General features: G+C 46.7%; 1 protein-coding gene across 1 annotated transcript in view; it reads right to left on the reverse strand.

Moving 5' to 3' along the window:
- Positions 1-645: 645 nt before the first annotated feature.
- Positions 646-26342, reverse strand: part of znf407 (zinc finger protein 407) — a 154287-nt gene continuing 128590 nt past the window's right edge. Inside the window, exon 10 of the mRNA XM_030102230.1 lies at positions 646-2120. Within this exon, the coding sequence (XP_029958090.1) occupies positions 1222-2120 (899 nt within the window). The 3' untranslated portion in view covers positions 646-1221. The remainder of the gene's footprint in view (positions 2121-26342) is intronic.

Consider the following 26342-nt stretch of genomic DNA (forward strand, 5'->3'; position numbering starts at 1 on the left):
TTCGCTCCTCTGTAACCTCACCTCTCTCTACATCCATCTGCAATGCTCTCATTTTTCCTCCACTCCTCCTCCGCCACTTTCTCTGTCAGCCCACCTTCTCCGCTCTGCATGCGCCGCACATGCGTGTGTGTGTGTGTGTGTGTGTGTGTGTGTGTGTGTGTGTGTGTTAGAGGGATGATCTTTTGATGCCCTCAGTGTGTGTGAGTGCTTTCTCTCTCCACTTTCAGCGGTCAGCCATTGTGTTCGCAGCCGTCATCCCGCTCTCCCACTCACTCCATCAGAAAGCAGGCCTGCGTCGGGCCCTAAATGAATATTGATTCTCCCTCCAGCGCTGAATACTGCTGGGGGGGGGGGAGGAGGAGGAGGAAGGAAGAGAAGAAAGGATGAGCGTCGCGTATGTGCCGAGGAGAATGGTCCTGATGGGGGGAGAGATGAGAGGATGACGATTAGGATGATGGCGATCATGATGACGATAATGATAATGGTGATGATAATGACTGTGTTAGTGATCAGAAAGCGTGATGGGAGCCGTGTGTGTTGTGTCACGGCGCCTCACTGTACATGTACAGTAATTGTGGTATTGATGCAGAAATCCATGAAACAAGTAAAAACAACAGATTGTGCACGGCGGTTAAAAATTAGGCTCAATTTTTTTTTTATTGTCGGAAATAAAATTGCATTGAAAAAAAACAAAGTTTATCTGATATTTGCTTTGTATTTTTGAACTTTCAATCAAATATGGTTTCAGAATGGCTCTGATTAACATTTATTTAGACGTTTTGTACAGACACACTCATCTCATTAGGGTTTTCCCGAAGCCCGAACATCACAAGCACACATTTAGAACTCCTCTAAACCAGGTTTCATGACTGATAACACACTACAAAAGATGAACCAACAGAAACACAAACAGAACCAAATCAGTGTGTTTGATGCAAAAAACAACAGAGAAAAAAAAAACACAACAAAATCCTTTTTCTTTCTTACTAATGAGCTGAATTATCAGAATATTGGACGCAGCTTTAAAAACACTTTGGGGTGAAGCACACATCTGATTGCATGGCGTTAAATCAAGCTGCAGAGGACTGACGGAGCGGAGTTAGCTCAGCTAGCATAAAACATGAAGCATGTTGAACCTGAGTTTAGCGTTGCCCGGGAGGAGGTGAGAGGAAGCAGCGTCCAGAATCAGGAGGAAGCAAACAGAACTGTCTCCTCTGCCTCCTATCCCTCCAGGACGATGTTATGAGGGGATCCGTCTAGGTAGACCACCATCTCCGCCCCGGCCTGCTGCTCGGCCGGCTGCCCCTCCGCCTCGCCTGCGGCGGCGGCGGCGGCGGCAGCAGCGGCCTCGCCGTACACGCCCCCCTCCACCTGTAAGGTGCAGTTGTCCAGCTCTGTCACGATGTAGTGGGTGCCCTCGTCGTTGACGATGACCTGGGTCAGGCCCTCCTTCATCATCTGGGAGGCGGCCAGATGCAGCACCTCCTGCATCTCCTCCTGCCCGGCCTCCTGGATGACCTGCACCTCCTCCTCCCCCTGCTGCTCCTGCTTCACCCGCGGCGGCGCGGCGCCCGCCACTGCCTCGGCCGCCTCCGGGGAGAGCACCTGGTGGATGACGGGCGCCTCTCCCTGGACGTCCTCCTGGTGGCCCATCTCGCTGACGGCGCTGAGCAGGGCGTCCAGAGCGGTGGACGACTCGGAGACGACGTGGCCCTGCCCGCCGGCGCCCCCTCTGGTCGCCGCCCGCAGCTCCTTCCTGGCCTCCCCCGACTCCAGGACCACGTACTGGGTGCCGGCGGCGGCCAGGTGGGCCCCCGCCGCCGCCACCTCCCTGCCCGAGGCGATGACCTGCCCGTCCTCGGTGATGTGCAGCACCTCGGCCACCTGGCCCGCCATGGCCAGCGTCTGCAGCGTGGCGGCGGCCGACTCCTCCAGCGCCTGGTCGATGGCCACCTCGCCGTCGCCGTAGCCCTGGATGATGATGACCTGCTGGATGGAGTCGTCGTGGCCCGACGCGTCCGCCGAGCCCTTCCGGTGCACGGGCGACTCCCCCGACTCCGCCTCCACAAAAGTGGCGCCCTGGCCTTTCAGGCGACACTCGAAGGACTTGGACACAATGCCTGGGGAAACACACACAAAGCATGTTTAGCATTTAGCCAATAAATGCTACCACAACAGCAAAGAAAGGAGGCAAACATGGCCGATGCACATTCATCTGCCAGCGAACTCGCCGTTTGCTCGCATCCGTCAACACGAGGAGGAAGAGGAGAAAAAAAAAAAAGAAGAAGCTACTTGGAAAACTAAGTTGACATAAAAGGTGATGTAACACTTCACATATTTTTGTCACTTAATGCATGAGGGCGGAGGGAGTATGGAGATTGGGCTGGCGGAAAGCCGTGGTGAGATGCGTGCTGTGCTAATTGAGCCACACTGTGCCCTCTCAGATCACAGGTTGCCATGGCGTTTCCAAGGTGATGGAACAGTGTTAGAAATGCCATTGTTTAAACAGCGCCTGCCTCAGACACTTGTAGGCTAATCTATGCAGAAGCAGGGGAGTCGGAGACGGAGGGGCGGGGGGGGGGGGGGGGGGGGGGGGGGGCTCTGTTCACGCCTCGGGCGGCGCATGAACTCGCCGCACACGCTGATTATTGTCACCAGAAGTCCACATTGACCCTCATTTGCAGTGTTTTTGTTACACCTGACTTGGGAGTTCACAGATTTTTAACCACATAAGTTGACAAAATCTGCAAAAAAAAAAAAAAAAAAAAAAAGCCTAAAGTTTGAGGAAAGTACAAAGCTTTACAATCCAACAGACCTCACATACAGGAACAAACCAACGGGTGTGGCGAGAAAGATAATCTTCATTTTACCAATGAAGTTATGGATCAACAGATGAACCACAAACAGACCTGAAAAGTCCTCACTGGTGTTTATTCCGGCGTGTGTGCCCGGGTTTGGCTTCACCGGAACGTTTTGGGGGAGATTAGAGGGAGATGGGATCGTCACCAGAAAACCAGACTGGGAGTAAACGTGTGGATTTTTGAACACGGTTGTCAAATTGGCTTCAAAGTGTACTAATAACCCAACAACATTGATTTTTTTTTCTGGCTGTTTTCTGGCAACACATGTATCCACAGACACCTGCTGTTGGTTTGAGCGTCATCAGTTTTCTCCCGAAAAGAAAAAGAGAAGCGCTCTGCGGAGTGTTTTGGTGCGCAGAGAACAAAAACTGGACGTTGCTCCCACCTGTCTGCTCTTTATTCCAGGAGGACCGAAAGGAATCGGGACAGGAGATCACTTTTCACCGCGGCCCGTTTGATTTATGCGGGACAAAAACACGAGTTAGTCAGCGTCTGCTGGTGCCGAGTCGTAATGAGCTTGATAAATGACGGCCCAATTACAAATGTGTGTGTCAAAGGAAAAAAAAATGGACAGCGGGGAAGTTAAAGGGGAGTTAAGAGAGAACCGTGCACCTTCATGCACAAGGTGATCCTCTTCGTTTCAGCCGATATTTAACGTGAACAGAATCCATCACATCCTGAAATCTTAGAAAAGTAATACCTCAAGAATTCATCACATCGACTGCTTTGTGTGATCGGAGCTGAGGAGACACACGAAACCGGAAAGCCGAAACGCAAAACAGAGAAAGTTTGAGTGGACAGGTGAGTTCGTGGGAAAAGGTGGCGAGACTCCAGAAGCTCATGCAGGCAGTTACGATGCAAACAAAACGCTTGCTCTCTTTCCGGTGTCTCCACTGGAACCCTGATCTCTTCAGGACTAGAAAAGCAGAATGGTCTTCATGGCTTCTGGACTGGAAAATAACAACAGCGTTGCTTCGAATTAGCAGAAATACTTGTGCTGTCATGTTTTTTCCCCCCAATGTAAGTAATTTAGTTGATTTTGACATTGGGGTCAGTTCCAGGTTAAAAGCTGAAAAAGGTTCCAGAACTTTCAATAAGCTCAGATCTGGATATCTTCAAAACACACTCAGAAATTAAGAGTTCTTTTTTCAGCACACTCCTTTTGCCTTTTCTTTAATTCACTTAATCTCTCTTTACTCGTGGAATGTCTTTTCATTTATTTGTATCTAAACTTTATGGCCGTCCTCTTTATACATCCAGGAAAAAAAACAATAACAGCAATATGCAATTCTACAGCAGCAAACTACCTCTGAAAAATGTACCGCTGGGCTGCAACAAGTCTGTGTAGCAAATATCAACTCACATCTTACAGTGTGTGTGTGTGTGTGTGTGTGTGTGTGTGTGTGTGTGTGTGTGTGTGTCTCAGTGGCGAGCGGTGTGGTGAGTGTGTGGAGGGAGGAGTTGGTGCTGTTGAAGGCAGCCAGAAGAAGTTGGCATTTTGAGCAGCAGAGTGCGGACACACGCGCACACACACACAAAACACACACACACGCGCACACACACACACACACACGCGCACACACACACACACACACACACACACACAGCTTCCGGGCCGGTGCTAACTGCCTACGCCAAACCGCTGCGAGCTGAGAGGTCGGCTGGAGAGGACAATAACTCAATGGCTCTGCAGTTTCTACCACATTACCATAAAACCTGCGTGCTTGTGTGTGTGTGTGTGTGTGTGTGTGTGTGTGTGTGTGTGTGTGTGTGTGTGTGTGTGTGTGTGTGTGAGAGATAGAACATATTAGTGTGTGAACTCCTCTCCGAATGTGTACGTTCAGCTTTCGAAAGCTTAATTCTCGCCGGTCTCTGCCAAATGCATGTTAATGCATGTACGTATGATGTGGATTTCAGAGTGTGCATGTGTGTATGTGTGTGTGTGTGTGTGTGTGTGTGTGTGTGTGTGTGGACATGTGGGTGGAGGGTTAAGGTCAGGCTTTACCCGTGTACGTCTCCGCAACATGCACTCCCGCCTGTATCTGTGTCTGCCTTCTTGTGCGGTGGTGTTTACGAGTGTGTGTGTGTGTGTGTGTGTGTGTGTGTGTGTGTGTGTGTGTGTGTGTGTGTGTGTGTGTGTGTGTGTGTGTGTGTGTGTGAGGGGGTGGTGAGGCTATGCGTTGCTGGTGTGTGTCACATTAGCCGTGGGGTGCTGTCGGCGGGGCCCGGCGGCGGCCCGCTGAGGTTTATGGAGTGTCACTCAGTCGCCGCCGCCGTGAATCAAGTTAATGTTGCAGATCCCATCTCTCCGGTCGTCCTGCGCTCCCGGTGGAAGAACAACATTTGAACAGCGTGATTTGGCCCCGGCGAGGAGCTGATGCCTGTTTAATATGTGTTTTGAGTGTTCTGACTGACTGAGTCCTTTAACAGGAAGTCAGAGCGAGCGGGGGGGGGGGAGAGAGCGGCGGGCTGCTTTATTGGCTGTGATCTGAAACAAAGATGGAGGCTCCCTGAGAGGAATGAACGACGGGGAGCGCGGCGCGGGGCGCTGATTTCATTTTGCTTTACAGATGACAGAAAGAGACGTCGCCGGGAAGATCTGGAGGTAGAACCGAGCGCGGAGCTGGTAGCGAGGTGGTGAACCAGTTCTCACACGAACCTGTAACCTGAAAATACTCAACTCAAGTTTTATTTCCATTCCGTTTTCGAGCCAAATGGTGAGAAACCCCGCTCTCTGCTGGGATTTTCTCGGCGTTATTCATCGAAGCATGAGCAGCATTAGAACAGCAGAGCAGCGGCGGCAGGGGAGGCGTTCGGGGAGCGCAGGTCGCGGCGGCGTTTTGGAGGTGCTCAGAGCGAAGAGCGCCGCGGATGAGCGCGTTCCACAGAGAGCAGCCGACTCCAGCCAGAAACCCTGCTTCGGGTTGCGGCTGGGATTAGAAGACAACAGAAATTTTATGCAAAAATTTAAAAAAAAAGAAAAAAAAAAGAGAGTTTTGAGCAGAGAAACATCCCAGTGAGAACTATGAGTCATGAAAACCAGCGTTATGTAAGACTTCAATTCATTTTCAGGAGATTTAGAGATTTCTTGATTGAAACAACTTTTTTTATTAATCGTCCGCTTGAACACCACCGGCACCAGCCCGGTGTTTGAGTCTAAACTCTACTTGTTGTCCACTCTTCTCATTATAGGAGCGTTCGGTGGAGTCGGCAGTGAATAAACTGAATAAACTGAATCAAACCGGGGCGGATTCTGCTGGGGGGCGCCGCTGCCTCCCCTTCCAGGTGATCCCTGCGCCGCCGTGCGTGTCTCCGTTAGCGCGGGGTCAGCGAGGGAGCCCGCTCCGCCCGCCCGGTACAGATGCCGCTATCGATCAGCCGATCGATGGGCCGGCCGGTGGCGGGGGCCCGGGGCCTCTAAGTGGCATTACTTCAGCTCGGAGAGGCCGCCGGGGGAGCGGTCAGACAGCACTTACCAGCAGTTAGAGAAATTAACCTTAACACCGAGACACCGGCGCACACACAATCAATTACACTCGCTGCAGCACAGGTCAGCTCGCTCGCACATGCACATGTAATCAGGCCGGCACACGCATGCACGCACGCACGCACGCACGCACGTACACACACACACACACACACACACACACGTCTGCGATCCGGTATGCCTGTGAGGACACTGGCTGTTATTTGGACAACAGAGCGGTATAATCCTTAACGTTTGTTGAAGTGAGGAAGTGGAGACACACAGAGAGACAAAGAAACCGACGTGAATGGAGCAAAGTCAATTATACTGTATCAAACCATAAACACAAGCGCAGGGGTGGGTGGGGGGGGGGGTGGGAAGGTAATCAATTACAAGGTCAGTGGCAGGACCATGAAAAAGCCCAAAGCTTATGATCAATTCTGTAAAACCCTTTACAATCCCTTTACCAGCCGATTACCTTCAATTATAGATATGAAGCCCAGCGCCTTAAAAACAGCATGATGGAGACCCCTAAACCTGACACACACACACACACACACACACACACACACACACAGCACCCCGACTGTAAAAATAACAGCTGCACGTGTGTGTGTGTGTGTGTGTGTGTGTGTGTGTGTGTGTGTGTGTGTGTGTGTGAGGCTTTTGAAGGTGACACTGCTAAGCAGATAAAGTGTCACTTCTGGGTGTATCCAGGTCAGAAGGGACGGAATATGAGGGTTTTTAGCGTGAATCTCCGGGTGTGTGTGTGTGTGTAGGAACCATCCTACACATAAATCTAGATGTACACATTTTTCATGGTTCAGTCAATCCTCATGTGGACTAAATTATGAAAGCTTGACGTTATAAACAGAAAAACCATTTGGAATTTGGAAGTGTGGCCTTAACGTTCAGCGTCTTGTCCTTTTTCCTACTTTGGGATTGTTCCCATTAAAACATTGCAGAGTCAGTTTTAATCTCATTAATCACATTAATTAAGGTCAATTTTTTTTTTTTTAATTGTGAATAATCCTAGAATTAGGGTTCAGGTTAGCAATTACGTAATCTGAGAGAAAAGTCCTTTTCCTGTCATTGTTTGTTCCTCCCCGTGCAGTACAGGTGAATTATGAGGATCAGATTCTTCATTTGAAGCTTGGAAATGTTACAAACATCGTCCTGTGGCATTTGCCTTCTGGACCGTTCAAAATGGGACTGGCGCTTCAGATAAAGGGATTTTTGTGCATTAAATTGGTGATTTTGTGTGTTGATTACAACTTTACAAATGATTCAATTAATCATGATTAACTGTAGTCAGCATGGTGGTTAATTAGTTTCATTTTTTAATGGATTGACAGCACTACTCTGCATTAAACAAATCCTTCTGCATGTTGTTTAGGAACCATGTTTTGGATCACAGATTGCAGTTCGATCGTATGTATTTAAAAAAATGTACAGTTCACCTAGTTATTTAGTGTGAGGTCAAACCTTCCACTTCTCCAACGCGTCACCGGGGAGATCCTCAGAAATGCTGCTGTGACTGTTGTGTGATGCACTGAGCCGCTGACAGGGCTGTGCTGTGTCTGAATACACATTAACAAATCCTGAATACACATTCCATCCTTCTGAAGCTTAGATTTGAGCGCTATCAGGCATGTTTTCTTTAGGTGTTACGTAACGCAGTGTGTAATTTCCACAGGAAAAGGCCTCCATGTTTGTGCTTCTTCTCTTCATGTGTGTTGTCGGGTCTCCTCTGGTCTCCTCTGCACACGGTGACCTTACCTGTCTCCTTCTCCTCCCCGTGAGGCCTCGCAACTGCACGTGTGTGTGTGTGTGTGTGTGTGTGCGTGTGTGTATTGACGTGCGTGCACGTGTGGGCACGTGCGTGCGCGTGCGGGCAGGTCAGCCGAGGTCCAGCTAGTGATGGCTCTACTTTGTCTGATAGGGACAGCCGCTACTGTCACCTTTACAAACGCCATGAATCAACGCCACAGAGGACAGGCCGGCCGACCAAAAAACAACCAATTATACCGCCGCCAGATTGACACCGGGTGGACAGGGCAGCGAGGGAGATGGAGAAGCACTGAATACACCCCAAGGACGAATAAACAGAAAGGAATGAGGGCACAGACTGACAGAGGGCCTCCCGGGCTCTGATGGCTATACGGCGACTCTGAAAGGCCAATATTAATTCATCTGTGACTTTGTCTGCGAGGGAGGAGGAAGAATGCAGCGAGTATCTTTAAGAAAATGTCTTTTGAATGGGGGGACGGCGTTTCTATGATCAGCTGATCTGAGCTCAAAGAAGCCATCGTGGCTCAAAGATGTCCTCTACAGTGGTTCTGTGAAAAGCTGAGAGCTTTTATAGTTTCTTATTCTCTTCAGAAAAGAGCTTGAGCAGCTTAGGAAGGCGAACAGTGATGTTGTCTTTATTGTCTGTCCACCGCTTCTAGGTAACTTAAGCTAAAAGTCCAGAAATCAGAACCTAAATGGGAGAATGTCAGTAATCAAGCTAGGGTTGCAAAATTCCGGGAATTTTCAAAGTTGGAATCTTTCCATGGGAATTAACAGGAAATATATATGGGAATTAACGGGAATATATGGGAATAAACGGGAATAAATAAGAAATTTACAAAATTGAAGGTTGGCCCTTAAGAGGGAACTTAAATATAGTTGGGGGGAATATATAGTCTTGGCTAAAACAACCAGATTTAATGCAGGTACACTCCTCAATCACACGCACACAGCACACTTCTTACTGCAGGGCTATTGAGGCCACGCCCCCGACATGCACTGCATTCCTCCATCACATGCACAGGTGGCTTCTTGAAGCCTGGAGGGACACAGTTTCAGCTCAAAGCAGAAGACTATTGAAAACCACACATTTGAGCCCGCAGACTACATACAGTCAAGTAAGTTTTGATAATATCATGGGGTGAATATATTTACTCAAGCCCCGTTAACTTGCAAATATTAAATAAAAATATATTAATACAGTTGCAGTAGCTAACTGGCTGGTAAGTTAGGTGCTAAATGAAAGTTATTTTTCATTTCATTGACCATTTAAGAGGCTAGTTAATTATGGTGGTAGCTACCTCAAATTTGATGCTGTTTCTTCTATAGATTGGGTTGTTTTGGTTGTTCGTTAAAATAATTGTTCATACAAGAATAAAAGCTAAAGTTCTACTGAAATAAATCTGTTGAAATGTCATGTTTTTGTATTATTTTGCATGGATGTCTGCTTATGACAAAAAATATTTACATTCATGTTTGGATATGACACAGTTTGTTTAAATTACCCCCAATTTCCAGTTAATTCCCATGGAAAGTTTCTAATTTGGGATATTTCCAAAATTCCCCAGCTTAACTTCCCATGGAAAGTTTCTGGAAATTTACTGGAAATTTTCTGCCCCTTTGCAACCCTAAATCAAACCCTGGACTAAATCTTTACATGTCACTTGCTATGAGAACAAAGCTTAAACACAGACAAAAAAGGAACATTCCAACCAAAAAATGCAGTAATTTTATCTTTTGAAGTGTTTCAAGTCGTGCTGTCAGTTTTAATCGCGATTAATCCATTGAGGTCTGCCAGGTGGGTCAAAGAAAACAACTAGAGGATAACAGTGTTTTTCCTGACATTGGGACTGATTTATGAGGATTAGATTCTTCATTGCGATTAATCTCAACTTTAAAAAAGTTAACTGTTGCCAGCTCTCCATGAATTAATCGTGATTAATTGCGATCAATGCGATTAAAACTGACAGCACTAGTTTCAAGACTTCCATTGAAGTGGATTTGCTCTTGTTCAACTTGCCTGTTCTGGAGTTTGCCATCCATACTGAAACGACATTTTAATATTCTATAAAACACAAAAAGACTGGTTTGAAATGGCGTTTGCATGAGGCTGACTTCTGTCTGTCACAGCTTTCTTCATCTATCTGCTCGGAAGTATGGGAAATGAGGAGGCTGGTGTCAAATTACAAGTGCTACAAGCCAGTTGAAAGATGAGTAGGATTTCAGGAAGCAGGTTCTACAGGCAGAAGCTGAGGGTTTATAGAAGACATATGAATGAGGATGAAGGGAAATGACTCGACTGAGAATTAAAAAGCGGCAGTTAATGAGCATTTGAAGCGCTCTTTGCACCAGCAGAGCAGAATGCTACTGAACATTTGTTGCATTCGAGCCCCTGCCAAACCAGTTCGCGTCACACTGACGGAGCCTTGCAGGCAGGAAAATATGTGTTTTCTTCGCAGTGGACAGACTGCAGTTCAGTCTGGAGTGTGCCGAGTGTCCGGGTGCAATCGCACTGGACGCTTCCTCCGTGAGCAGAGAGCCTGAGACAGCTGACCTGCAGACTCAGCGCCGCGCAGGCAGAGCGACTCAGTCCTGCAGCTCTGCTGGAATCTTAACCAGAAGATTACGACAAAGAAGCAAGTGAAGTCTGAATGTAGCCGCGGTTCAACAGTGGAAACAATGGAGATATAGACGGCTATGAGGAACGTTGCACAGTTATACGGTAGCTAACACCAACAGTGTGGCTGTCATTATGATGTGTAAAAGAAATGAACTAATCCAGGACTCCCAACTAGAATTCTCACAGCCGAGAGCCTGATTCAACCCGTACTAAACCTGAGTTTTAACACAGATTTATCCAAAAACACTCATCTTAATCTTAACTAGGAACTACACGATTTGGTCCCCGCAAAGAAACAGATGTATAGTTAGTTTGAAGAACACACCCTCACTCAAACACACACACACACAGACACGCAGTAACACAGTATAAGTGGTCGGAGAGAGCACAGGTCGGCGTCCTGCTCTCAGCTCTTTTTCTGCTGACAGAGAGATGACCCGGAGTGAGTCTAATCTGGTCCACACTAACTCCATCTACCTTCTGTCCCCGAGGTCTGTGCCCCCCGAGAGAGAGAGGGAGAGGGAGAGAGAGAGAGAGAGAGAGAGAGAGAGAGCGAGAGAGCGAGAGAGAGAGAGAGAGAGAGAGTGAGGTGAAAGGTGGAGAGGAGGGAAAAAGCAACCACTGGGGGAGAAACAATATCATTGTGGGAGGCAATCCACACTGTCTGCACTACCTTTAGTTTTGTGTTTGTGTGTGTGTGTGTGTGTGTGTTGGCTTGTTAACTTGATTACAGTCTTGGAAATAAAAATCACATTAAATAACACACACAGCTCTCGGTTTCCCAGTTTCTGTTCACACATAAAATCCTGAAAACATAAATCCATACTTTAAATGAAAAACGGCCTTGAAAGACCCAGAAATGCCTTTCTTCTGATGGCAGCATCATTGTGCATTGTTATCATTAGACATTCTTTGTAATCTGTTAATCAAATCCTCAGTAATTGCAGGTCAACACTTGAACTTCATGCAGTGTGTTTACAGTTCAGTTTTCTTCAGTATTCATTCATGCACTCTGACTTCTTATCAAATTATTCATTCAAAAAAAAAAAAGTAGATGAAGCCACACTTTCTGGAGAGATAGCCATCACCCACAGCATTATAACCTGCGAGAGAGGAACTGAATAACATTGATTATCTGCTGATCGGAGCTGCTGTGATTGGACGCGATACGCCAGGCAGCAAGTGAACACTCTGCTCAGAGTAATCCGCTGGAGGCGGCGGGAATGAAGCACGAGTGTGAGGATCTGAGCACCAAACGGCGAGGACCGGACCGCCGGGTCAGAGCATCGCGAAATTGCAGCTTCTATCAAAAGTGGACCAGAGCAGGAAAAAGCTCGCAGCGAGGTTAAAGTCAGTTCTGGAGGGGACGCTGGCCTGTGTGGGTCCGGACGGCGGTGACCGGAGCGGGGCTTGGTCTCATGAACCAAGCTTTTTATTTACTTTCATTTTTTTTTTTAACATGGCCTGGATGCTCGGGTGACCGTCCATCAGGCTCTGTGAGGTGAAGCGAATCTGGAGGCAGAAAAAACAACCAAGAGCACCAACTCTTCATTGTTTCTGCCGTTTCCATGTAAACGGACGTCATTTTCAAAACATGTAAATGTGAAACTGGGGATCTTTCAAGCGAAGGAGCATGCGGGGATTGGTGCAGGAGTCGCCCCCCCTCCCAGACCGGCGCTGTTGCATCACAGGGGCCAAGTCAGAGCAGCGTCACCGGCTGCTGAAAATTCATCTGCTTGGCTTGGGATGAAAAGAGCGAGCGTGTGGGAGGCTGCTGCCGCCGCACAAAGTGAGGCCCGCTCAGCCTCAGCAGGGCTGCCAGCGAGAGGGCGTCTGGCTCCGAAAGGGCCTGAAACACCTGATGACTGCAGGTTACATCAGTGATTACGCGCCCCAGAAAAAGGCATCACAAGATGCATCGTTTCAACTTTGAAAACACGCTAAACCAGATATGACTAATGTATTACTTTTCCTGTCGGAGTGCCGGTTATTTCCCCGATGCTGTAATCATCGGCTATTTGCGCTCCGCAGATGAAGGTCGAAATATCACGGCGCGATGGCCAGATACGAGGAGGGGAGGCAGGAGAGGAGAAAAAAAAAAGAGAGCGAGAGAGAGAGAGAGAGAAAACAAAAAGGAAAAACAGAGGAGAGCGAGGAGGCGTGAGAGGCTCGTCCAGGAATCCAGGAGGGCAGATGACATATGAAACAATAACAAAGATCCTCACACTCCTCTTTCCCACAGCCGCCCCCCCCCAGACCTCCTTTCTACTCCTCTGTCCTGCTTCCTTCTTCCTCTCTCTCTCGTCTCTCTCTCAAAAGCTCTGGAGGTGGACCTTTGATTGCTTCTTTAATTAGCAATGTCAGACAGCTCCGTGGATTTACTGGGGATGTCGAACTTCTGCAGATAATTGCATGCCTTTTTCCTCTCTCTCTCTCTCTCTCTCTCTCTCTCTCTCTCTCTCTCCCTCCATCCATCCTTCCATCCTCCTTTCACCGAGTCCCCTCCTCCTCCCCACAATCTCTCCCTCTCACTCACTCTCCCATGATTTAATGATTAATTATGGATGTGAGTTTGAGAATAAAAGCTTTTTCACTAATCAAAATGAAATTTCTCCCCCCGCCGCCCCACCCCATTCCTGGTAATTACAGTGTGAAGATGATGTTGCTGATGTCTTTTTGTTGCCAAGGCCTGGCCCGCGCGGTGATCTGAGGTCCGTCAAGGCGGATAAAATGAATAATCGCGACATAATGGCTCGCTTTAGAATTTATATAAAAAAAAAAAAAAAGAAAAAAAAAAACTGGGAGGAGAGATGAAGTGGTGGCGGTCTCGACTGGGTTGGGGGAGAACGAGAGAGAGAGAGAGAGAGAGAGAGAGAGAGAGAGAGAGAGAGAGAGAGAGAGAGAATAAACAAAGAGAGCAGACAAGAGGACAGAAACACAGCTTTCTTTGGGAAAAATCTCCACACCGATACGAAAGGCCTGAAGAGACACAAAGACGGACTGAATCTTCCAGTTTTGACCACTGAAGAGATAATGTCCAGAGAAAACCCCCAGAGGCTCAGGGAGAACATGCAAACCTTCATCAGAGAGATTTTAAGAAAGGAATTTGAACCAAACAGAAGCAGTTAACTGGGACTGAAAGTCGATCTATTAGACAGTCATAGATGTCGAGCAAATCTGAGTGAAATTACATTTTAGATGCCATTTTTTAATGTGATAATAAACTTCTGATATGAAGTTTATCTTACTTGTTTGATGGGATGGGATGAAAATGTTCATGTATCCTCTGATGTCGAAGTCACTTTAACGTCTTCTGGATAAAATTGGAAAAATTGCACGAGTAAGTTCTGCACCAGGTGCATAAAATTCATACGACTGCTAATAATTTCTCCGTGCATCGGACTAATATGTACTTTTTCATGTGCATGAAACACATTACACATCATTTTCTTATTGATAAACATATGAAGGCTTTCTGTCATTTTAAATGATGGAGATACTGAGAGGAGATCTTTACAGAGAGGATATTTAATCTGCTAATGGAGAGTAAATGTAAAATACAACCCAAATTCAACGGCACATGTCAGATCAGTATCATGTAATCATGATGTGGAAGTTTTCACATTTCAAAACCATAAACTATTCAACACATTGCTTTAATTCATAACTCAGCATCAAGTGACAATGTAATTAAATTTGAATGTTTATACGAAGTGTCCTGCAATATAGAATATATAGAATATATGTAGCGATATAGAAATTGCTTAATTAACTGAACTGAATGAGCCTTTTTTGAATTACAGATATTTTTCTAAATTGTACCAGATGTCTTCAATCCCACATAGTTCCAAACTTCTCAGATTATTCCGTTGTCTGAATTTTGTTAATTTTGTAATATAAATCCATAAATGTAGATTTTTCTTCCTCTAAATCTAGAATTTTTTTCTCTAATTCAAAATGTCAGCAATTTCTTATGCAGAATCTTAATTATTAATCAGCTTAATGATTAATAATTCAGGGAAAAATGTACAGGAAAAGTATGTTTTTACAGGTTTCCCAAGTGGAAGTTGATGCCATATTTTATTATCTGTCTGTTCATCTTCCACTGGTGCTTTACTTATGTTAGAACTGATATGAAGTCTTATAACTTATAACTTCAACAAAAAGCTGAAATGACAGACGAGTGTAATGCCACCTCTGATCAGGCTCCAGTGTCTGAAGCAAGTTCTGATCTGATGTTTAATCCACTAAAATATCAGTGCTGACTTTATAACTGAATTATAGACCAAACATCTGTTTCCATGTTGCAGAGGTCAAGTTGGGTCAAGGTCCAGAATCACTACAGTCCAGAGTTACAGCAGAACAGAGGCCAGAGAGGTCAGGAGCCTGGTGACATTCCCGGAGCGAGTTCACGCAGCAACGTGCTGAAGACGAGTCCAGGTTTATTCACGCAGACATTTCCTTGATGTGATCATTAACAGTTCAACCACCGTCTTCTTTACCACGCCGCCGCTGCGTCTAAATCAAAGTCCGTAAGGTATCTGCATGCAAGATGTAGTACGACAAGTCCTTATTGTTCCCCGCCGAGTGACTCACACTCGCACACAATGCACACTCGCAGACACACAGGCCTGTTTAGCTTCGTCTGCCGTCCTGGCTGCCATATTTACTGGGTATTTACCTAACACCGGCACGCTGGAGATATTTATCGTCCTGATGGCTCTATATATAGGGCTGAGGAGCTCGGTGAGAGGAGAGGCAGGCGCAGTGGGAGGTTGCTTCTCTAATCTCCATCTCCAGGCTGACAGGCCTGAGAAGGCCCTAATGAATGGCTCTTTTCATCTGCACGCCTGTGTGTATGTGACAGTATAAATATTTAGCAATATTGGAGTCAGCTCGTGATTTTACACAGATGGAGTGATTGATGGCTCAGCCCCCCTGACGCATGCCAAAGACCATCCTGGAGATGTTATATAAACCACCACAGCCTCCCTCTCTCTCCCCTCGCTCTCCCATCATCATCGTCTCCATCTCGCCGGAGCTCTATCTTTCACACTGCCTCCGCTGCTCTCCGCCTCCTTCCCAGCTTGTCTTCTCGCTGTCGATCCGCCCTCTGTGGCTCTGCCAATTTGCCTCACTGTTGAATTTCTATCATACGCCGCGCTGTCTCCATGGATGTAAGACAGGCTAAATCAGAGGAAAACAACCTGACAGGGAGGAAACCGGGGCGAGGCGGGCGTCGACGCGTGACAACACAAACCCACTTTAGCGTCCTCAACTTCGCATTAAAGGAGGTTCTTCATAAATTGAAATGCAGACGGGTTCTTTCAAAACACCCAGATGAATGCTGGGAAAACTTCATGTTGCTACTTTTCAAGGTGAAATTCACACAATGAGGATTAAAAACAATCAAAAACTGTCAACAACAGGGCGTCAACAGGGTGTTTTAATGGAGGAGCCCCACACAGTCCAAGTTCGTCTTAAGTTCGCCTCACTGGTGAAGCGGTGCCAGAATAAGCTTTGAATCTAAACTTCTCTCTGTTGTGGTGCTGAGAATAGGTTCAATATAGTCTGTGCTTTTAACAAAACAAAAAAATTGTTCCAGAAATTGCTACAATTTCAACATTGTGACAATTTTAAAGATACTTTATGGTGCAAAACTCAGTGAAATGTCCAAAAAATAAATCTTCATTAACCACTGCATTTAGGGTTTGGAGTGACAAGGTGGAATTAAGGCTAATGCTAGCAATGAGGTAGCTAGCTTTCACAGCAGTATCCCTGATATCTCAGCTCAGGCATCACCACTGTGTTTCTGTCCACCGCTCTTAAGAAAACTATGGAAAAACATCGATGGTTTCTCTACAATTTCTACAATTTGCCTGATCGTTTCCTGGACCGGACTGGAGCTTACTGCGTTCCCGCTTTGGTCCACGGGCCTAATGTTTGAACGGACCTGTCCGAGGAGGTGTCCAAAAAGAGAAAACGTGCACACACATGCACGCATGCCCACACGCACAGGAGTACTTTAATCTGTCGTCGGTGAGAAACCAGACCGGTGGTTTCAGCAACACAACGTTCACACAGACACACACTGAAACCGTCCGTGTGTGTGTTAAACTGAGTGTACTTGTCAACAACCCTCGTGACGACATTCTGGACTTGATGAGCGTTCTGGCCGGTTGTCACGGTTACACCTCCAGGCCGACTCTTCGGCTCAACGCTCCGTGGAGAGCGGCGGCGGTTCCGTCCGATTGGTCGGGGCTGTATATGTTCTGTATAAAGTTACTACTAATCCCCCAGGGAATTAATATACGAGTACACAGGCGTACTGGAGTGTGTGTTAGTGTGTATGTGTGCGCGCGTACAGCTCAGACCTTCTGCATAGCCTCTGCATAGCCAATTAAACTAAAATACAAGAACAGAATCCCTGAACAAATATATGAGGACTTTAAGAGGGGGATGTTGAAGATGTATTAACCTTGTAATTGCCTGTGTAAAATATGCTCCCCCGGTAATGAAATTTCCTGCTTTAATTTGAAAAAATTGGGAAAATATCTCCCCCCCTTTTTGCCATGTGTTTTCTCATTTAATTGCATTTAAAACTTCAATCTCAAACACCCCCACTGCTTTTATGTGGGGACGGACCAGCGCCGGATCGCCACATCTATTAATCTAAGTGTCCTTTATCGGAATTAGCATTCAAATGTGATCGGTTCCACTGCGCCTTCGCCACCGCTTGTAATTCCAACAAAATCCACTCCTATGCAATAACTACAGTGCCCTTCAAGACCGCTGCCACCTCCCCCTCGCTTTGAGAGGTATTGATTTTTATTTGTTCTGTAATGAGAACAATTAGTCTTTTTCCTGCCCTCCTTCATCTATCACCCCCGACTTCCTGTTGGCCGTGCCACCCGGCCGGCCTCCTGTCTGTAAGCCCGACTGGAGGTCCGCCGGCTGGCCGGAGGACGCCGGCCGAGCCCAGCGCAGGAGGGCATGAAAGCACGCCGCACAGAAACTGTTCAGTCACTTCAATCACTCGAGTCAATACAAGAAACCAGTGAGCCTGGCTTCGGGAAGGAAGCTGAGGTCCCTGCAGGAAACTCATGCAGAACAAGTAGAACATGCAAACTCCACATCCAAAGGCCCAGAGCTGGAAGCAAACTGCTAAAACAGCACGAAAAGATCATACTTTCTTCGAATTTGACCTTATACGGCAAAGCAGTGAGAATCTGGTTTGAAAATCTTTCCTAATTTACAACATGAGAACCATAACAAACTGTCTCAGGAGGATAAATTCATTATTAATCAGCGCTACAGTAAAACAGAAATGAATTGCCTCCTATCTATCATCCCGCACGTCTAATCTCTAATTTTAATAAAAGGCCCATATCTGGCCCATCTACCATCCTGACTCTAATTGATGTGGTTAGAAGAAATTACCACACTCCAAGTCCAGCGGGGCCGGTGTTAACATGTATCATAAAATGTGAAAACATAATAAAACACTCACATGTATCCATTAGGAATGCTTTAATTTCCGCAGTGGCAGGCGAGTGGCAGGCGGCGCTGACTGACTCGCGGCGATCAGGAGGCTTTAGCCTCTATAAACCACCTGATTGACAGGGTGATTTGTGACGGACTGACTGGGTAAGTGACTTGCTGCTTTCAAGGCGTAGCCGCTTGTGCCTGTACTCCGTGCGTCTGCGTGTGTGTATGTGGGTGCACGTGTAATGTCAGGTCCTATTTCAGCCATGGCCGGTGAGGAATGAAGCATCTGAAAGAGTCCATTTCTCTTGCCGTGCCGCCTGAGCCTTACTTACCCTAATGATGTATAATAGCCTGCAACTACACTTAACCTGAGCATTACTGTGGCAAAGACTGAGTGTAAGAGGCACACACACACACACACACACACACGCATAGTTTTTCCTTCGCCGTCGTCTTCGCGGGACGCTGTTTACCGAAGTCTGCGAGCACAGGAAACGACCTGGCATGTTGAGAAATGAAAGTCTCGCCGATCGACCTCCATCAAATCAAATCAAATCTGAAGATGGATATTAGCATCGACAGCTGCATCCTCGTTTTCGCTCTGATCGCTCACTCACACTTCGCTCGGCTGCTGACTCATCCCGTGGCTATAAGCGGAGCGATACAGGCGGTTAGCATGCCGCATCTGTTGTCTCTTAATTAAACTCATTTTCCTGGACGCCTGTGTGTGTGTTCATACATGCAGTATGGAGGCCGGCCTCTCTGCCCCCGTCCGCATTCATTAGCGCGGACGACAACGAGCCCCTCGCTTACTCGTGTACTTCATGAATGACTGAATAAATGCAGGCGCATGTGCGTGTGTGTGTGTGTGTGTGTGCAAGACAGGTTGGAGACAGTGGAGAGACAGTAAATGACAGAGTCACGTGAGGAGGCTACTGTATGAAACCTCAGATCGAATCAATAGGAGTGAGGAGGACGCCAGGCGCCAGCCAGAGGGTCACCACTCATCACTCAGGTCAGTGGCAAACACACCCATGCGTGCACACACACACACACACACACACACACACACACACACATAAACGAATGCACAAAAAAAAAAAAAAAAAGGAAAAGCGGGGGGCTTCGGTGGGGGCACTGCACAGGGCACATTACTAGACAGGAGTATGAGGCGGTAGAAGGCGGGTCAGAGAGAGGTTGAAGCTCAGAGGAACTGGATCGATGGGAGAGATTGAAGGAGCTCCGTAATACCAGAGGAGTCACGGACGTCCGCGATGCAGCTAAGCAGGGGCCGGGAGGCGGGTCAGGAGGGTTAAAACAGCCCCGCGCCGCGGGGGGGGGGGGGGGGGGGGGGGGCGTCGACGAGCCATAAAGGAGGCGAGGGAGAGGCCGAGTGACGCCGCCGCCATGAAAAACTGGGACTGCGTTTCTGATCATGACCAGAAATGAACAGATCTGCCAATGAGACCAACACAGCTGCAGCTTTTAGCAGCATCTGCAACAGGAGACAGCCTGCTCAGCTGTGGTGAAAGTGGGGCAGTGGAGGAGCGAAACGTGTGTTTATGTGTGTGTGTGTGTGTGTGTGTGTGTGTGTGTGGTAAAGAGACACCGAGGGAGAGACGGACGAGGCCCGGTGGCATTTAGCCCTGTTCTATAATGACACTGAAAGCTGGGGAGGAGACACAGGCCCTGTTATTGAATTATTGAAGGTGCACAGTGAGGTATAAATCTGCCACTGAGATGCCGCGGAGTTGTAACAAACACACACACACACACACACACACACACACACACACACACACACACACGGAGGCCGGCAGCGCACGGCGACGGTGGCGTGACGACTGCAGGCTTTGACTTGCTGACCTTGAGGTTGTTAAAACAAGCTCTCCGTCAGCTTTTCTGCAAAATATGTTTACCTCGTGAGAGAGGAAGAGGAAGAGAGAGAGAGTGAAAGGGTGTGTGTGTGTGCGTAGGTGTGTGTGTGCTGACATTGCCAGAATAAACACAGCAACTCCATCAATTCTTCCAGATCGTGGAGGCAAAATAAATTTCAAAAAAAAAAAAGAAAGAAAGAAAGTAAGAGCGGAACACACCACAGAGGGAGACATAAAGTAGCCTGTGCTAGCAGCTGGAGCTCCAACCAGCTTTTACTACACTGTACCGCCATGACCGGGAGAGGAGATTAAGCTCTGGAGACCACAAACAAACGCCACAATCCTGAGAAACCACCGCACGCCCGCAGATTAAAGGCCATCCGTCGTTGTATATATATATATGTACCTGTAGCGAGAGCGGCCTGCGAACTGTACATCAACCACCAATTACTGATGTTTATCTGTTAAATAAAAAGAGACGGAGTATTGGTACATGCATGAAGACATCACTATGTGTGATAATTCCCTTTTCTTCCTCCCAGCGGAAAAGATTTTCCCCGCACACATTTTTATTTCCATTATTATTTCTGTATCTGGGCTCAGATAGGGAGGCAGTGTTTCTCCCCACCTGCAGCAAACCAATCGGGTTCTGCCCAAACAATCGCAGATGCGGTGCGTCGAAAGCCGCGCTGCGAAATGCTCCGAATGTACATTTTGTTGCCTCTTGGAGCTTCACACATGCTTTGCACTTTGCATTTGTGTGTGTGTGTGTGTGTGTGTGGGTGTGAGTGGGCACGCGTGTCCTACCTGAGCGGTGTAGCCGAGGGGGGCACCTCTTCTTATTAACATCATCAGTCTGCATCATTACTAGGCTGCCTGGGTTGGGCAGCAGGTGCTATGAGAGTGCCAGGGTTACAAACGACCACGGGATTGCTCTTGGAACACGCGGGCGCGCGCGCACACACACCGACGCAACACACACACCCGGCACTCCGAGCCCCCCCCCCCCCCACAACCCCCCTCAAATCCCCAAAAGGGATGCGGGGCGTCTGTGTCTATCTGTTATCCAGTGGGTTAGCGCTCGCTGTCTGGCCAGGTTTTCACTGGGGGGGACGGACTCCATCCATTCTCCTGACAACAGGCCGCCGATCCGCGGCTCAGAGCAGGGGAGGGTCCGCGAGTCAAACAGGGGAAGAGGAAAAGAAAGGACACGTTGCACAGGCTGAGAGCAAGTCAGTGTGCAACTAACTGGAACGTGTACACAACATTCTGTAGAGGCTGCAGAGAGACGTGATGAGCTCCGGCTGAGGTGTAAATACGCTGCAGGGCTGGACGGACGTGTTTCGGCCTCGACCGCAGTCTCCTGACTTATAGATCATCTACAATAAGATCATTTCTGTCTCTGAGACAACCTTTGAGTTTTTTTTTTGTTTTTTTTTACCTCCGTCCTCGTCAGTCTCAAATTATTTGATGCATATCACACTTATAATCTCCAATCCAAGATGTCTTCAGAATTTATTAGCATATCTTGTGTTATTATTGGCTGAAGAAGCGCTGTAATTAATAGCTGTAATGCCAGACTGGCGCTGATGGGCTGCTGGGTTCAGAACCGAGATGCGGTTGGATGTGCTGCAATTTCGTATTAATGTGAATTAAAACTTATCTTCAATCTGTGTCGCATGAACTTATAGTTATTTCAAAGGAATACTGCTGAAGAACGTGGGTGGCTCGATATTGTTTATATGGGTGGATGAACAATGCTTGTTGGTCAGAAAAGGTATAAAACTGCAGCGACAATAAAATACGCTAAAAACGTTCTGCTGTCACCAGTTTGGCACAAGTTCCCCACAGTTTTTAATGATTGAGCACAGATGACTTATTTAAACTGAAACAACTTACTTTACAAGTTACTAAAATGAAAACTATTTACATGGAAAAGTAACTGGTTTTAACTGTAGAGTTTTATATTGTATTGTACTTTATGGACCAATGACAACAACACAGCTGAGACAAGCTCCAGATGAAAGAGATAATAAAGGTAAAGGTTTATGAAAGGCCACAGACTCATCACACTGTGGAGGCAGGATAATCTCAGCTGAAGCGTCAAATCAGCTCAGTAAGCAGGAGAGAGAGCGAAGGACGAGGGAGACGAGTGTTTTCATGTATTGAGTAGAATCACTGAGTACTTCTGTAGTTGTAACACCATTATCAGTTTCAACAAGTCACTTGGGTGAGAATGCCAAAACGTGAGTTCTTTCCATCACTGATTATAACCTGGCTTTTAATAGGAATAAAGGACGGCGTGCAGGAGGCATCCCAGATTAGAGGAGGCCAGAACCATGATCATATCAAAGAGAAAAAAAAGTCCCAAATACAATAATAACAGTGTCTTAATCCAGCCAACCAGGAAGTAACAGTACCTATTCAAAGTAAATGTAATGTTTTGGGAAATGAGCACACTATCATCAAGAAGCACAACAGTTAACTAGAACGATTTGTTCTTATAGTCTTAGAGTTTATGTGATTATTTGTACGACTTCTATTCACTGTTTCATAGGTCAGTGAGAAGTGTGAATTTTCAGCACTTTGAGAAAATATTTAGATTCAAAAAACTTCAAGCAAGTTTGTAAAATACAATGTCGATGAAGACATTGCGGCGTAACACGCACATGCAGCAAAACAAGCAGGAGGACGTCCCATAAGTCTCCTCCCAGTCAACAGGCGGAGTTTGTATATTGACAGATGGATATCTACACCCGTGATGTTAATGCTGATAAAAACGCGGCGCATTATGACGGCGTGTAACCAGAGAATGGTAATAAAAGCTATATGAATGGGGAAAGGCCTGCTTTTCAGGCGCCGCCATGGCACCACCCATGACACCAAAGATGTGTCAAAGCCAACGGACACTCAATACAGAGCTGCTCGGCCCTACCTTCTGTTATGGATTATGGAGCCAGCCGGCGTTCTTCTAAGACACGCACATTGATCTGGCATTGACGAAACATTTCATATTAGCCGGGGTTTGCTCTTTACGGCATCAAGGGCAATCAGATGCACTCCACTGCATCAGGCTAAATTTAACCTCCTATCAATCCAAATGTGATACACTCAAAGTCACGCGGCCTTAATCACTCGCCGGGGTCGCTTTCAAGAAACGCCGAACATTACGATTTAAAAAAAAAAAAAGAAAGAGAGAGAGAAAAAGGAAGGAAAAACTTTTCTTTTCAATAACAGCAGCATTAAAGATTAACCCCCTCGAGAGGGAAAATCAGCCTTCTGCAACGTACAATATACTGATAAAGCCGTCGACCGAGCACTTGAGTGGAGATAGGTTTGAATAAATCTGCATTAGAGCCTTATTGATTCCACTGCAATTTGAGGGAAAAAAAAATTGGGGGAGATGCAAAATGATAAATAAATAAGAGATTCACGACAGGACGGAAAAAAAAAAAAATGTATTTGGCTGTGTGATACAGAAGCAGCGGCAGAAATTAATGTCTCTGGTTAGTTAGTGCTGTTAATTGGGCGTGCAAAATTAAAATGTTAACGTCACGGCGAGCCGGGGACGCCGAGAAGGCCCCTGCAGCTGTGTTTGACCTAACGGAGCGTGTTTCTTCCCCTTCCCTCCTCTCTCTGCTTCAAGTGTCTCCAAAACTAATAAACCCCCACCGCACTCCCACAAATCCCCCCGTGAAGCCCCCCCATACGAACTGTCACATTAATAACACCGCACTCGTATTCAAATTTTCTGTCGAAAAGCTAAAGAAAGATTGAATGCCCCGCCGTCGCGCGGCCAAAGATTGAAGACGTGTCTCATTGACATTGTTAAAAGTTTATGAAAATATATGAATTCTCAAACGTGGCAGGCCGCCGTGCAGCTCCACTCCCAACACTTCTGTTAGAGACCGCGGCTTTTAATCAAAATGATTGAATACCACAAGTTTGGATTCAGGGATTCTAATAGAGGACGGATAAAGTGTCACGGTCCAGAACTAGAAAAACCACACGGGATTACACATGCATGCATTACCTTTTTTTTTTTTCTTCTTCTTCTTTTTTTAAAAGCCATATTCCTCATATTTGTAGGTATCTTGTTTTCCTCTATTACTGAGAGCTTGTGTAAATTGCGTGTGTGTGTGTGTGTGTGTGTGTGTGTGTGTGTGTGTGTGTGTGCTGGCTGCAGCGTGCAGCGGGTGACTGTTAGTCTTTTGGCCGGGTTCCTCTGCTTTTCTGGAGCTGCTATGAAGCTGTATCAGGGGAAAGAGACATATGGCGCCGACGTGGAGCGCGCTCACACACTCATATGCACAGACGTATGCGCACTCACAGAGTGTGCTGAACATGCAGGAACAGCTGCTGGCGACGTCACATGTGAAGACTAACAGACTGACAAGCGGCCATATCGTCCTGAGCCTCTGCGTGCTTGAGTGTGTGAGTGTGAGTGTGTGTGTGTGTGTATGGTCCTTTCCTGAATGGCAGTGGCAATAGAGGGTGCTGAGGTGGAGATAAAGTAGATGCCTCCACTCAGGGCAACACACTCTCTCATTCGACCAAACACCAAACAAGCTCCAGTGATGGAGCTAAAGCAACCTTCGGAGAACGTTCCAACTCCAGTTCCATGAATGTTTCCTCTGGATTAATCAAGTGTCTGTCTGTCATTACAGAGTGGATCCATCTGTCCAAGTTTCACAGCTTCTGGTCCTCTGGAACGACCGTCAATAAGGCGATTAGTGGTTTTTCAATTTTCAAGAGACCATCAATGAAGTCAGACACTGATGTTTGACAAGAAGACCTGAATCAAAGCCCCTGAGCTGGACTTAGACTGGAGTGAGAGGAGAGAAGGGACGTCCCAAACCTTGACCTCAAAGTACAGAATTCCATTCAATTTCTCAGGAGGATTAAGATTTAAGCTCAAGCAGGACTGAAAAACCCAAAGGAACCTTACCACAGTCCTGTATTAACTGCTACAACTGGCACAGCGCGGTCGTTCATGTTCGTCTTGACTCAATAGCGGGTGCGTTTCATGGATCTCTGAGAGTTCAGATTGTGTTCGGTGATGTGAAGCTTACGATGCAGCCGCCGGACCGTGGAAAAACCCATGAACTGTCAGGTTCTGTGCAGATGTTAATGCTGGTAAAATGGTGTGTTGCACACATTCGGCCCCGTCGACTCTTCCGTCTATGTTCAAGGACTCTTTCACTGACTTGTTGTGGATACACTCTCAGACAATACCACTTACCATGGTGGAAATTGATTTTTCAAACTGATTTCTGCCCCGATGTGTTTCAGCTGAACGTGAGTCTGATCGGCTCCACCTGGTGTGTGTGTGTGGTTTTTATTGGGCATCTTCTCGGCGTTCTGGTTGTAGGCTTGTCTTTGTTTTCTGTGTTTTTAGCTCTCCAGTGTCTCAGTCTGTGTATCGTCAAGAAACCTCAGTGTGTGCTCATAGTGGTAAAAGCACCATCCAGTTCAGTTACACAAACACACATGCTGCTGTGTCTAAAGAAATATGGATGTTAATGAAAAAAATAAGAGAAATATTCCAATTATTCAGTGACAAATGCATTTTTCACTGTTTCATCAGGATTACAGGAAAGGTTAAGTCTCAGAGATGCACCTGTGAGCACACTTTCCCGTCTATTGTGCATTTATTATGCGCTTTATTTATCCATCTGCCGCTCATCTTTGTCATCATGCGTATGTATAATCTGCCATCAGAGATATGCAGCTGAGGTAGTAAACACTTTAGATTAGCTTGTTTGTTAGGTTCTGGATAATTAATGTAAATGAGTGTGGGTTACACACCCCCTCTTGTACCCTGCTGAACAGGTAATAATCATTTAACAGTGTTTATTTTAAATTGATAGAGATAAGTGTCGTTAAAAAAAAAAAACAAAAACAAGGCAACTAATGAGGAATCATTTGTCACATGTGATTAATATTTGACTGTATTTCAATTCAATTTGCCCAACCTACTTTCAGCACTGTGCCTGTGATGACTGTGTCTGTTAAACTCGACACGTCGAATGTGTTTGTTTTCACGGAGAGCAAAGACAAGCAGTTCAAATGAGCGGTTGTCAAAAGTTCGACACAGTTATCAGGGTGTTTCATTGTATTGTAAAAATTGTGGGCTGCTGTTTCATTTGATTTGAACCCTTCCCGCACTGTCAAATGTCAGCCGAGCTCAGGCACCGAGCACGATGCGCGGTACAGTGTGTGTGTGTGTGTGTGTGTGT

Source organism: Salarias fasciatus, chromosome 11, assembly GCF_902148845.1.
Source record: "Salarias fasciatus chromosome 11, fSalaFa1.1, whole genome shotgun sequence".
Lineage (NCBI taxonomy): Eukaryota > Metazoa > Chordata > Actinopteri > Blenniiformes > Blenniidae > Salarias > Salarias fasciatus.